Source organism: Struthio camelus, chromosome 28, assembly GCF_040807025.1.
Source record: "Struthio camelus isolate bStrCam1 chromosome 28, bStrCam1.hap1, whole genome shotgun sequence".
NCBI lineage: Eukaryota > Metazoa > Chordata > Aves > Struthioniformes > Struthionidae > Struthio > Struthio camelus.
Window position 1 is genome coordinate 3,105,296 of NC_090969.1, and position 12,541 is coordinate 3,117,836.

At 48.1% G+C, this 12,541-nt stretch overlaps 1 protein-coding gene across 1 annotated transcript; it reads right to left on the bottom strand.

Annotated features, from left to right (window-relative positions):
• Positions 1-213: 213 nt before the first annotated feature.
• On the bottom strand, positions 214-5,487 carry HOXC12 (homeobox C12). Its single transcript, XM_068921608.1, has 2 exons — positions 4,875-5,487; positions 214-3,859 (listed from the first exon to the last, which is right to left on the bottom strand). The coding sequence occupies exons 1-2, from the start codon at positions 5,437-5,439 to the stop codon at positions 3,621-3,623; spliced, it is 804 nt and encodes a 267-aa protein (XP_068777709.1). The 5' UTR covers positions 5,440-5,487; the 3' UTR covers positions 214-3,620.
• Between the last annotated feature and the right edge of the window lie 7,054 nt (positions 5,488-12,541).

Below are 12,541 nucleotides of genomic sequence, written 5' to 3' on the forward strand. Positions count from 1 at the left end.
CCCCAGGATTTATCTAATTATATTTAGAGCGATGCAGCAAGCGATATTTCTCTCCTTTTACAACGCGTTTTACACGTTCATTTAATTATTTTTTTACAAATAGGTGATCTATAAGCCACAGAAGGCAAGGCTGGCCCATATATGTTTTGTTACTCTTTTATTAACCTTGCTAGTTAATACTAATTTTAAATAGTAAGCAATCAATCACCAAGTGGATGTTTGGGCAATTTTATTTATTATCAAGAAATCACATAATAATACATTAATTTTTTATTATTATTATTGTGAAGCAACTTTTTACATGACTATATAAAGCCGGAACGTGCTAGAACAGACATTTGCATAGACCCTACAGATAACAGCTTGAGGTAAGAAACATTACATATGAACTATACCGCCAAGGATGCATATTAACAACTAGACTAGGGGGTACAAGCAGAAAAACGGTGCCACGTACACAGAGACCAAACACAGGACAAACAGAAATCCCACCGAACAGCATTTTTAAAGCAAACTGAAAGAACATATTGCATATATTTTAGGGTTCTTCTTAATTTTCTTAGCACACGATTGACTAGGGACAACCCTCCGGGTCACAGCGGTGCTGCTGGTGTCTCATCCTTTGTGTTTCGGGGACGGCGAGTTTTTCGCTCGGTAGAAATGACTCTCGGTGGGTGAAGAAACCCACCCATGAAAAGGATGGCTTTGTTTTTTAAGATGCCAGCGCTGAAATCCACCCAACCTTACTGACATTTTCCCGGAACTCACCCTAATTCCTACCTTCCTCAATATCAAACCTTTCTCCCAACCGGGGGCTCCTGGCAGCGGTGCAGAGGGGAAGGGGCCAGAGCCGGCGAGCGGGTCTGAGGTTATTGAAGTCAAACCCAAGTGGATTTGGTCCCTTCCCGTGGAATCACAAAACCTGAGGCTTTCTGGGTGCCCGGAACACCGCACAGCTTCAGAGCCCAAATGGGAGCCCGAAATCCCCCCACCCCTGCGAGCCAGGTGCCCCAAGATCTCACCCTCTCCCCAAAAGCCACGAATGGGCTGCCAAATCCCAAGCCCCCCCCCCCCCCCCCGCCTTGCCCAGAAACGGAATTCTTCACATTTTCTTCCTCATGTCATTGCACATGGTTCAGCTGAAGCATATATATCTCTATATAAAACATACCCTGGGCTTTATTGCACAGCATTGCAAGAGGTGCTGCCCTCCTTTAGACTGTGTCGTGTGCAAGGTGTGTGGGGAGGGGGCAAAAAGCGACCCTCACATATAAGTTGAGCATTGAGGAAAGAGTTTGGAGGGGGTCTTTCCTTTGCAAGGAAATAAAGCTGTGACATTTCCAGGGTTGAAGGAAGTGGGGGGAAATAAGAGGGGGGAAGTAGCCGGGAAGGTGGGGAAGGGATGAGCATGGCTTGCGGGTAGAGGCCCCTGGATGCTCCCAACACTGTCAGGGGACACAGAGGGGAGGGAAAGGCTTTTTTTTTTTTCCCCCCCGACCCAGGGAGGCATTTTAAATGAGTCGGCTCCATCCTTTGCAGCTCGTAAATAAAAGCATTCCTCGCCGCGGCTGGTCATGACCATGAACGCGGGGAAGCGGGAGCACGTGGTGAGCATCCAGACTTCCCAGAAAACGCTGCTTTGCCATAAAATTAATCCCACCGATATAAAAAGTGAACGAAGCAAAGCTTGTCGCGGCGAAACTCCGGGTTACGGCACCTTACCTCCCCCCTTCCCCAGTTTCATCCTGACCTAAAATTTTCCAAGCGGACAAAGCTCTCCTGGGCCCTAAACCTGCTCCTCTGCCCCTTGCCACTAGCCTGCCTACCCTCTTGCCACCACCTAAAAGCTCCTTGAACACACACCTGAGGAGGAATCACCAAAATGGGTAGTTTTCTGCAGAAAATGTGAGCACATATACAAAGAAAAAGCACCACATCCTCCCAGGCCTTCTCCATTGCCCTGAAAGGGAGAAGCAAGACAGTGGTTTGGGCAGCCAACAAATATCCCCCTGTCCCCCAAATACTTCTTTAAAGACGGGGCTGCCTCTGGTCCCTGCAAAAGTGATTTTTCTAGGGTGGTAAAGAAAGAACTGCTCCTCGGATAAACTTGTAGCTCTTCCCTGGGGTTGTTCTCCATGGGGAAGGGAGAAGATGGGAAGCTATGGATTTATTTTTTCCTCTAACTACATAAGAAATATCGCCTTAAAGAAACCACAGTCTCTTCTTTCATAGAGAAAACAGCAACCAGGCGGCAGAGCTCCTGTTTGGAGGTATTCCAGGGAAGGAAAGATGTGACTGGCTCAGATAGACTCTATCAGGCTGTTACCACCGAATGGTATAAAAAATATATAAAATAAAGCGGGGAGGGGCATTTTCTACATGGTCATCAATAAACACATCAAAATTGCCTAAGTACCCCGTCAGCAGAGTCATTTAAAAAAGACATAATTTTAGCTAGCTAGATAGGAAGAATCTGACTTGGGGGCAGCGCAGAAAACACACGTGAGTGATTTCAAAAAAAACGTGTGAAAGGCTCAGTTTAACATGCAGGTAAAGGGTAAAGGAAAACCCTTCCGGAAGGGTTTTCTCGATGTGTGTGTGTGTGTGTGTGTGTGTGTGTGTCTGTGTGTCTGTGCGTGTGTGTCTGTGTCTGTGTGCTGTCTGTGCGTGCGCGCATTTTCATTCTAGCACTGGCATTGAACCAAAGCCTGGGGACAACCGGCCACCTCATGATATATATGGGGACACAGTGTGATGCACAGACCTCAGATTATATAGATATGTATCATATATTCCGTGCATATACACACACAGCCTTTGTCTCCTGCCTCTTGCTAGAGATATTGAGCAATCCTCATCCCTAATTAGTCGTAAACTGTCGATTTACACTGAAAAACACGTCTGGGTAACACTACAGCACTGAAAAAAGCGTTTTCCACCAGAACAGGCTTCACTTGATTTAAGACAAAACGCCACAACCCTTTAGCTAGATTTTCCTATCCCTTGCTGCTATTTTTTTCTCCCTACCCCCCCTCCACGTTTTTAAACCCGGAGAATGGCAAATCGACACTTAAAAAAAAAAAAAAGCAACAAAAAAAAACCCTCTGGACACTAAAAGCCCTCGGTGGCAACCTAGGCCAGGGAGCAGATTTGGGGATTTGCACCCCTCGCCGCGCTCTGAGCCCCGGGCAAGCCGAGGCGGGCAGCGGCAGGAGCGAGCCCACGGCGGCCCCGGCGCTGCACGGAGACCCTACCTGTGCTGCCGGCAAAGGACAAGCTGCTTAAATCGCCCTCAAAGCTCCCTTGCAGCCCAGAAACAACGGTGCTGAGCATCTCTGGAAACACAGAAACCTGGCCGGCGGGGCTGCCCTCTCGCCAATCGCAGTCACTCCGTTTTCCCCCAAGCAGGCGCAGGGTAGCAGTTGCATATTCTCCTTATTTTATCTGCTCGCAGTCGGGTTTCGTTTTTTTTTTTTTTTAAGGGAAACTGGTTACTTATTAATAGTATTTATTTATTCATTTATTTCTTGGGAGAGGAGGGGAATTATTAAAGTCCCGGAAGCTCGGGTGAACGCTTAGAGAGTCTATGTGGTTTAGCCCACACGGACGCTTTTGCAACTTTAAAAGAAAGAAAGAGCTTGCTCTCTCAGGAGGAGTCTTTTCTTTTTCATGCGTCGGTTCTGGAACCAGATCTTCACCTGCTGGTCGCTCAGGTTTAATCGGTCTGAGAGCTCCCTCCTTCTTTGGCGAGTAATGAATTCATTGACCATAAACTCCCCTTCCAGCTCGGCGAGCTGCAGCTTGGAGTAGGGTTTGCGCTTTTTCCGCGAGCGGGTGTGCATCGGGTACCAGGGAGCACCTGGGAAGGGGGGATTGAAAACGTTGGCATAATAATAATAATAATAATAATAATAATAATTTCAAAGTGGGGGACTCCCCACCCTTCTGCTTTCCCCACCTCCACATTGCCTACTTTGGTGTCCCTGCTGTCCCCGTTATCCTTGGTATCCCCATTAACCCTGCTGTCCCCATTGTTCCTGGTGTTCCCGTTATCCTCGGTGTCCCTGTTATGCCTGGTGTTCCCACTGTCCCTGGTGTCCCCACTATTCCCGATGCCCCCGGTGTCCCCCTTGTCGCCGCCGCGGCCGGGGCACGATGCTCTCTGCTCTCTCCCCGGGACAGGGCTGATGCGCAGAGCAGAGCGACGGAGCTTCCCCGCATCCCCGCATCCCCGCATCCCCGCATCCCCGCATCCCCGCATCCCCGCGCCGCGGGCTGGGAGCGTTATAACCGGGGCACGGAGCGCATCACAGGCACAACGGGAGGTACGAAGCGGGGGGGGGGGGGGGAAATCCAGTTAGGACCCCTCCGAGGGGAAGTCCTGCAAGGCTCCAGCCCCACTGGGATAAGGCAGACCTTGGAGACTGCGCCCGAAAGGGCAGCTTTCACAATTATCTCCCTCTCCCCAAGCATCGTCCTCTTCCCCCCGCTCCGAGCTTCCCCCCTTTCCTCGGGCAGATACACCTCTGCGAAGTCCTAAAAAAGAGCCTCGACACTCTGTCAACAGCTCCTGCCTTCTTCCAGCCGGAGCTGGATGCACAATCACTATCTCTCGCCCTTTTTTTTTTTTTTTTATGGGATATTTACATGTTTACAGCCTTTTCTTTTAAAAGAAGCACCACCTAATAAAACATTCGGGATTTCGGTGCTACCCCTAGCGGTCTCTGCACACATAGGCACGGCCGTTCCCACCGCCGAGCCCACGGAGCACCCCAAAAAGGAGCCCCTCGACGGCAAGTTTCGAAGCAAACCCCCTCCAGCCAGGCCAGCAAGCCCCAAAGACGCCCCCCCCCCCCGGGTCGCCTGTGCCTTACCACCGGTGCTTAAAGTGCTGCCTTGGTTCAGGGGGGAGGCCAGGCTCGCCGGGTCGCTGGCCGTGCCTTTATTTCCTTCATTGAGCAGCGACGAACCGGAGTCTGACTCCAAGGACTGGCAAGACGGAGGGTCGTGGGGCACCGCCTCGGCCGCCCCATAGTCATATTTGCCGAAGTTGCCCCCTAGGCCGTTGGGGAGGCCGGGCTCGAGGGGCAGCAAGGGGTTGTCCCTGCCCCTCTCGTCCCTCTTGAGCCCGGCCGTGTCGGAGCAGGTTTCCCGGTAGTAGCATTTGCTCTCCTCCACGCGGGCGAGGTCGCAGGCTCTGCCGAAGGAAGGGTTAATGGAGACGGGGCTGCTCAGGTAGGGTTGAGGGTAGCCGTTGCAGGGCTCCGAGGATGCCCAGGGCAGGGAGCACACGTTGTCCCGTCGGGGGTACGAGAGGGACGGCAAGCCCGGCAGCTGCCCGCCGGACGCTCGGAAATTGGGGAAGTAGAAGGTGTCGCCCGTGTGGATGTTCACCAGAGGTCCCACAAAGCCGGGATTAAGGAGGTTGTGCTCGCCCATTTCCGCGGGCCGCACCGAGAGCGCTCTACTTTATTGCTATCTGACATTAAACATAGTTAAGCCCCCGGCTCCGCCCCATTGGTCTGAGGGGGGTCACGTGGGCCCCCAAATTGCGCTGGCAGGGAGGGAGGGGGGGGGCCCTCCTCTCCCCTCCCTTGGCAGCCGAGACAAAACACACCAGCAAGTTCCGCCTTTCGGGGCTTTTTACGCCTTCTTTCCTCTCTTCTTCTCTTCTCATCCCCCCCCCTCGAAATAATACAAAATCATAAAAAATCTCTTAAAACATTTTATTAAAAAAAAAACAACAACCACTCCAAGCGCTGGCCCTGAGAAACGCGAAGCGCCCGCGAAGACCACATTTAGCCGTCTATCCAGGAAAGGGTAGATATGCGGTGATTTCCCCCCAAAAAAGCAGCGCGCCCCTCCCCCGGCGGCAGTCAGGGGCCCTCCACCAGCTGCGGATCCGAGCGGACTCTCATTAATTAGCTCCTTTATTAACTAAAACAGTTCGAATTTACAATATCTCCCCAATAAATTACTAGTAGATATTGTGTCATATAAAGTTTACTGGCTTTTTAAGGAGACGAATGATTGTGCCCGCAACAGGCTCATATTTAGGCGCGGTGGGATGGGCCAGTTTGAGGCTATTTGCGACCTTTTCTGCGCTTCTCTCCCCCCCCCTTTTTTTTTTTTGTTTTTGAAATCCTCCCCCCGCCAAGACTAGGTGGCTTTCAGCCGCCGTCGTGGGTTGGAGAAATGCAGCCTCTTCCCAGGCTGCTGACCCTTTTGCAAGGAGAGATGCAAGATTTTAAACAATCCTCAATTGCTTTTATTAATGATCTGTGTCGAATAAAGAAGGCAGAAGAACAGGACTAGCTACAGCCTTAATTTTTCCCGTATATATTCCATACGCACAAACATGCGCACACGTATAGAATAGATTATTCATATTTCCTCTGCCTTAATTTCTAAGGAAAACAATATACATACAGTTCTCCATGCAGCCCTCCGGTCCCCACCCCAAGAAATATAGGTGCAGAAACATACACGCGCGCACACACACACGTATCTGGTTCCTTGCCACCTTACAGCAATGTATTCTGCACTCGTAACACCACACAAATCTTCCCTCCCACCCTTCATCTTCTCCCGGCAATATTGAAAAGAGCTTCTGCAAAGAAAGACCGGGGACGAAAAAAAAATCAATATTAGGTTATTTCAGTGCAAGATAAATACGTTGGGGGCTGGAAAAAAAAAAAAAGGAAAAGGTGCAATGTATGGAAACCGAGACTCAAGGAAAGCCAAAGACATAGGAGGGTGTTTTATGGGTTGCTGGATGTTTTTTTTTTTTTCCTAGCTCTTCTCCTTCTGTCTTGCTGGGTTTTTTTGTTTTCTTTATCTCTTTTTTTTCTTTTTCCTTTATGTTTAAAGAAACCAAAATGCCCACCCCGTTTGCTCCATTTTTGCACGGCTTTGCCTTCCTCCCCGCCTTAAGCAACTCCCAAGCGCTCCCTTGCCAGGTTGACTCCCCAAAAGTACCGTAAATATTCCTGTAGAGGTAAAAACCGCTGCGCGGGGGCGGCCGCGCTCCGCGGAGCCTCAGCGCCGGCGGCCGCAACCGCACCTCCGGACCTGATGCCTTCCCAGGGAGCACACAACACCCCTCTGGTCTATTTTAAGAAGTCCCAAAGCCCCACATAATTTGTTCCTTCCTTCACTTTCCTCCTGTAGAAAAATCCTGGGGTTTGAACTAACCCTTCCCCCACCCCCAGCCCTGTAGAAAAATCAGGTGCCAATCAAATATCTAATTCAGGTGCTTATTCGTATTCCATGGACAGCTCCTAAGGCTTGAAAACCTATTTTCCACGTTCACCCTCTTTCTTTCTCCCTGGCACATCCATAGCTATGCTACATACATACCTTGGAGAGATACGTGCATACCTTCCTACACGCACTGCTTGCAAAGGAAGAAATACGACTACTAGAAATATTTTGCTAGAATGAAAGTTTAGGACTTTTTTTTTTTTTTTACCCTGCCAAGGAATTTTTCTCCCTGCAGGTATAAGTGCAAAGCTGCTCGCAGTTTCTCCCAGAGTGTCTTCTCGGTGCAGAATAAGCGTTTGCAACGCCGGGCAACTGGGGAAGGGAATAGTTTATATAAAAATGAACACGTGATCATTGGAGGTGGCCATATGAGTTGGCTTTGTGCTCTTTTTAGAAAGTAAACCCTTGCTGTACCTTGCTCTTTCTGTGCGAAATTCCCCCCAGAAGACGGTGCCCGGTGCAGCGTGGCTTTGTCCTCCTGGGGACCCTGGGAAAGTACATTTTAGCTTGAAAAGAGCGTCCGGGCATTTGGGCTTGTCTGCTTTATTGAATTTGATTTTTTTTCTTGTTGCAAATAATAACAACAGCGATAAAAGCTCCCTTCACCTCAAAGCAGGCAGCTGCAGAGCTGAGCTGCGGAGCAAGTGAATCGCAGATTGCGCGCTGGAGTCCTGCATTGAGGGGGATGTTGCCAGGATGGGCACCAGAGCAAGGGAGAGGCAGGGAAGCACCACCAACTCTCTCTTTTAGAGCTGAGAAAGGCTACAGCCATGCTCAGAAATATATTAACAAAGGGGAGACCTCCCTGCTCCGGTGGCCTCCCGGTCCAGAAGGAAAAAAGACCAGCGTTGGAGCAAGGCGCTGCTCCCGCTGCAAGCAGAGAGCAGGTCCAAGGAGGGGGGGGAAAAATCAACAACAACAAAAAAAGAAATCCTAACGACTCTTTAGCAAAGCTCCTGCATTTCCCCGTGAATTTGTCTCCGATTCAAAACGCATTTTTCCAGTTCAGGTTCAGCCCTCGTGCTTTTTTTAATGCAGCTAAGGCTGAGCAGTGCTTAAAAGAGAAACGCTGAGCCGAGTCCTCCTGCTTGGGGCACTGACGCTGCTGGTTTGGGAAGTCTGTGCTTGGTGCACAACGCACTCCGAGCTCCCCCGGCGCCGGCCGCTGGCTCTCCAAAAATATAGACCAATTTCTATTTCGTATTCCTTGGAGCAAATCTTTTTTATTCCCACCGCGTTGCTCTCCTAGAAAAGTTGTCCAGCCCTTTGTGCAAGAAATCACAGAGCTTTCTCCATTTGCAGCGATCCCTGCTTTCAGGTAGAGACCTTCTGCACCCAAATATTTCATTATCTCCACGGGGGGGGTTGTTTTCCTCCAGCTCCACAACTCGCACACGAAGCTTTCAGAAAATTTATCCTTAGGAAGTAGCCAAGAGACACTTCCTTGCCCATGGCAGCAGCCACCTCCGGGGCAGGGGAAACAGGCCCCCCCCCCAAAAAAAAAAAAAGAGGGAAAGAAAAAGACGGTGCAAAAGCAAGATTGCAACATCTCAGTTCAAGGTCACTGTCTAGTGTAGTAAATAGGATCTACATCTTATGCAAATGACTGTCTCGGATGAGCATCAGTCATTGCACTGAGAGGAGCCTGGAAAAAAAAAAAGAACAAAACCCCCAAATTCTGGGCTGCTTCCCCTCTGCTTTGCCCTGTCCCCCGTTTTGGCACTGTCGCTGTGCTCCTTGCCTTCGACGCCTTCCGATTTTGCCCGATTTCACCCTCTTTCTAGCAAGAATGAGAAAGAAAATTTCCCCTTCCCCTCCTCCCCTGGTTCAGCTTCCCCCTCCCCAGCCCGCAGGGCTGAGCTCGGCGGATGGCTCCTATATGAACAGGCTCTTTCTTCGTCCCAGCCTGGTTTCTTGAAAAAATATATATTAAAAAAGAGTAAAAAAATCAATACAAATGGCCCCAGCCTAATGGCCACAGCAAAATATTTACGTTTCAAATGGGAAAAATTTATCCCTCTTTCAGTTTTCTCCCGGAAAAAGACCGTGAAATTTAATCCTATTCAAGGGGGGGAATCACAGCCTAAAATACATATGTTGCATCTTTCTACTCGAAAAAAAAAGGCGATGCAACTTAAAATGCATCCTTGTGCATGTGCAAGTTGGAAGAACAGATCGCTTCTTTGCTTAGCTTTTACGCTTAACTGAATTTCACCCCAAATAGGCTGGGATTTGTAAAATGTCGTCTTGACTCGAACAAGAAGTTAGCTGCCAGAGACAAAAAGAAAGCATTTAGAATAAATATATAGATACGTGACACGGGGAATAAAATATAGACAGGCTTTGGAAAGCCCACAGAACTCTTATTTCGGGGTTTAGCTATATATCATTTAAGCCTGCCCTGGTTACTTTTCCTGATGTGGAAAATACATATCTATGTACACCTTATATATATATAAAAGTATGTAAGACAGTGTGCATGTGTGTGTATAGATATATACGCATGGAGAGAGAGTAATAAAATGAAATAGGTAGGAGCTGGGCAAAAAACGTTGATATGGAAAACTAGTAAAGTATGTGAATAAAAATGTCTCCAACACTTTAGTTCATTCAATATACAAATCACCCGGGCCAGCTTTCATTTTTAAAGAAGGCAGGTTACAGGATTACGAAATCACCCCACTTGAGGCTTTCTTCGGTGCACTTAATAGTTAAATGCCTGGAATATCCTTACATTTTCCCCAGCTTTGCCAGCAGAGGATCTTCTCCTCCTATTAGCTTAATGTAAACTGATGCCTGCATCCTTAGTAAGGCAAAGGTTTATCCCCAACTTCGGTGGAGTTTGCTTCGTCCGCAGCTCTGCTCTGGCTCAGAGTTGGGGTTTCTAACAGAAATCCTTTGGAGGGCGAAGAAACTCATCCAGGCAACAACTGCAACAACAAACCGCTTAATGGGCTCGGATTCACGACTATTTTAAAATCTCCACTGGAGAGCAAGAAAAGGGTGAGCTCACTTATTTAATGTTCTTGGCTATTCAGGAAGAGAAAGTTTGAGGCAAGGGAGAGAGTTGATGAAACCTCCGGCTGGTTCAAGTGTCGCCTAAAGCAGCTCAACATCCCCCCTCCGCAGGGCAGCAACTTCCCACCAAAGTGGAAGCGACAAAAGACACGACATTTTTATATCATTCTTAAATTCTCATAAACATAAGGGCTTCCAAGCGAGCAGGCAGTGTGCTGAACCACGTAGGCAACGCGTTTTATAGGCAAGAAAACCACAGTGTTGTAGAAGTTTGTGGCATGTGCGCACACACACACACACACACACACACACACATGTCTGTCAGTGTCTCAAGAAATAATTTCTTGGCAAACCCTTTGGAAGTCTCTTTTTTTGCGGCTAAAACGGTCCTTTTTAAGGCCAAGCCCTACCCAAACAAATTGAAACGGCAAAGGAGCAACAATTATACTCACCTTAGCATCGAGCATGGTGCTGCGACATCAGAATTCCTCCCTCCAGAGTAGGAAACTGTTATTTAAAAAATGCATTTTCAAAGCATTGCAATTTGCAAAGCATTTGCATTTGCAAATGTGAGCAAATAAAAAAAAGTAAGAAAAAAGAAGAATGGCTGGAAAAAAAAAAAAAGAAAACAAAACAATACATGCATTAAAAAAATAAGGGAGAGGGAAATCCCTCGTCCAGGATTTTACCATAAAGGCTGCGGTTGGGAAGTTATTCAAAGTACCCAATACAAAGGAAAGAAAAGGCTTAAACTTGGGAAACTTCCTTTTCAGAACTTTATTGTTGGCCATTAGCCTGGCTGTCTAGACTTCAAATAACACCTTGTTTATCTGTAAACAGGAGCAGGAGCTGCTCCGAGATGGCCGGTTAGGGGAAGATCAAGGGTGAGGGGTCCCCTCACTTATTATGCCCGCAGCTCGTGATGTCAAGGTCAACCAACGCCTAGTCACGGTCAAGGGTAATACAGAAGTGACGTCACGGCTTGCTGACCTAATAGGCGGCAAGCTGAAGGGCGAGCGAAATAAAGAAATTGGGAAATAAGCGCGCAAAAGTCATCACTTATTTCCTAAAGGGAAATGAAAGAAGAAAGAAGCAAAGAAAGAAGCTCAGGAAGGTGGGAATGCCTGAGCCTGTGTTTCACACCTCCACATGAGCTCACCGTCCTCGCCGCGGAAGTTAATCAAGGAAAAAATGAGCTGACCTATTTCTAGGGCTTTGCGTATTTTGCTCGTGTGCCTGCCCAAGTTGATTTTTTTTCCTCCTCTGGGTAAGTGCCTCTTCCAAAGCCCATTACCTTGGAAGAGGATGGATGACCAAACGCCTTGAGTCACAGATCATATTTTGCTCATGTTCTATTAAACAAATCCTATTTCTGTGACCACGCAGAAGTAGCTAGCTCAGAAATTAAGGGGCAATTATTTTGCCCGATCAGACACGTTTTATCCCCGAAATCGACAACATTAAAGGGACGAACAACGCCAAATGCCACCGGAGGTGGAAGTGTTGAAGGCAAGGGGATATTTTTCGACCGGGAGAGATATTAAAAATATCAGGGGGGTTGTGGGCCATGATAGGAGAGCGCTTCGTTTCAGAGTCTCGCTCATATCTGCCAGTGAAGCCCGTCAGAAGCCTTCATGCCCTGAACTGCAGTGAATGAATTCCTTGTTTCTTCTTTCCTCCTTCTTGCTGCCGGTGTTTTAAACCTTCCCACGGGATTTGAAAGCCCGATCGACACCCAAACCGACACACTGACCCTTCTTCCCTACACAAAATTAAGCCGCAGTTGACAAAAACTTCCAGAATTTGAAACCCTCTCCCAAGGCTCCCTGAATAATGTGGACTCAATAATCCGCCTTTGAAAAAGTGCATTTATCAATATACCTGTATCCCCTCCAGTAATCCGTGCTCAATAATCTCGATTCCCTCAGCTTTTCCCAGAAGTGGTCAAATTTAGGTAGAATAAGGAAGAATTGGACTCCATAGAGATAGACACACACTGAGCAATATATTCACTATCGGGATGTCGGATTTGGGCTTGTCTGGAGTTGCATTTATGCATTTCAATGTCTGCACACACAGCAACAGGGCGAGCACTTTTTTTTAAATCTAGTACATATATTTTCTTGGCTATTGTGCTCCAGCCGTGAATTTGCGAACTGTTTCTGCACTGCCCATGACCCTGCAAAGCAATGCAGCGCAGGTTTCTTTAAAAAAAAAAAAAAACCTAATTCCACCCTAGAAGTGGGGGTGGGTTTCTCAA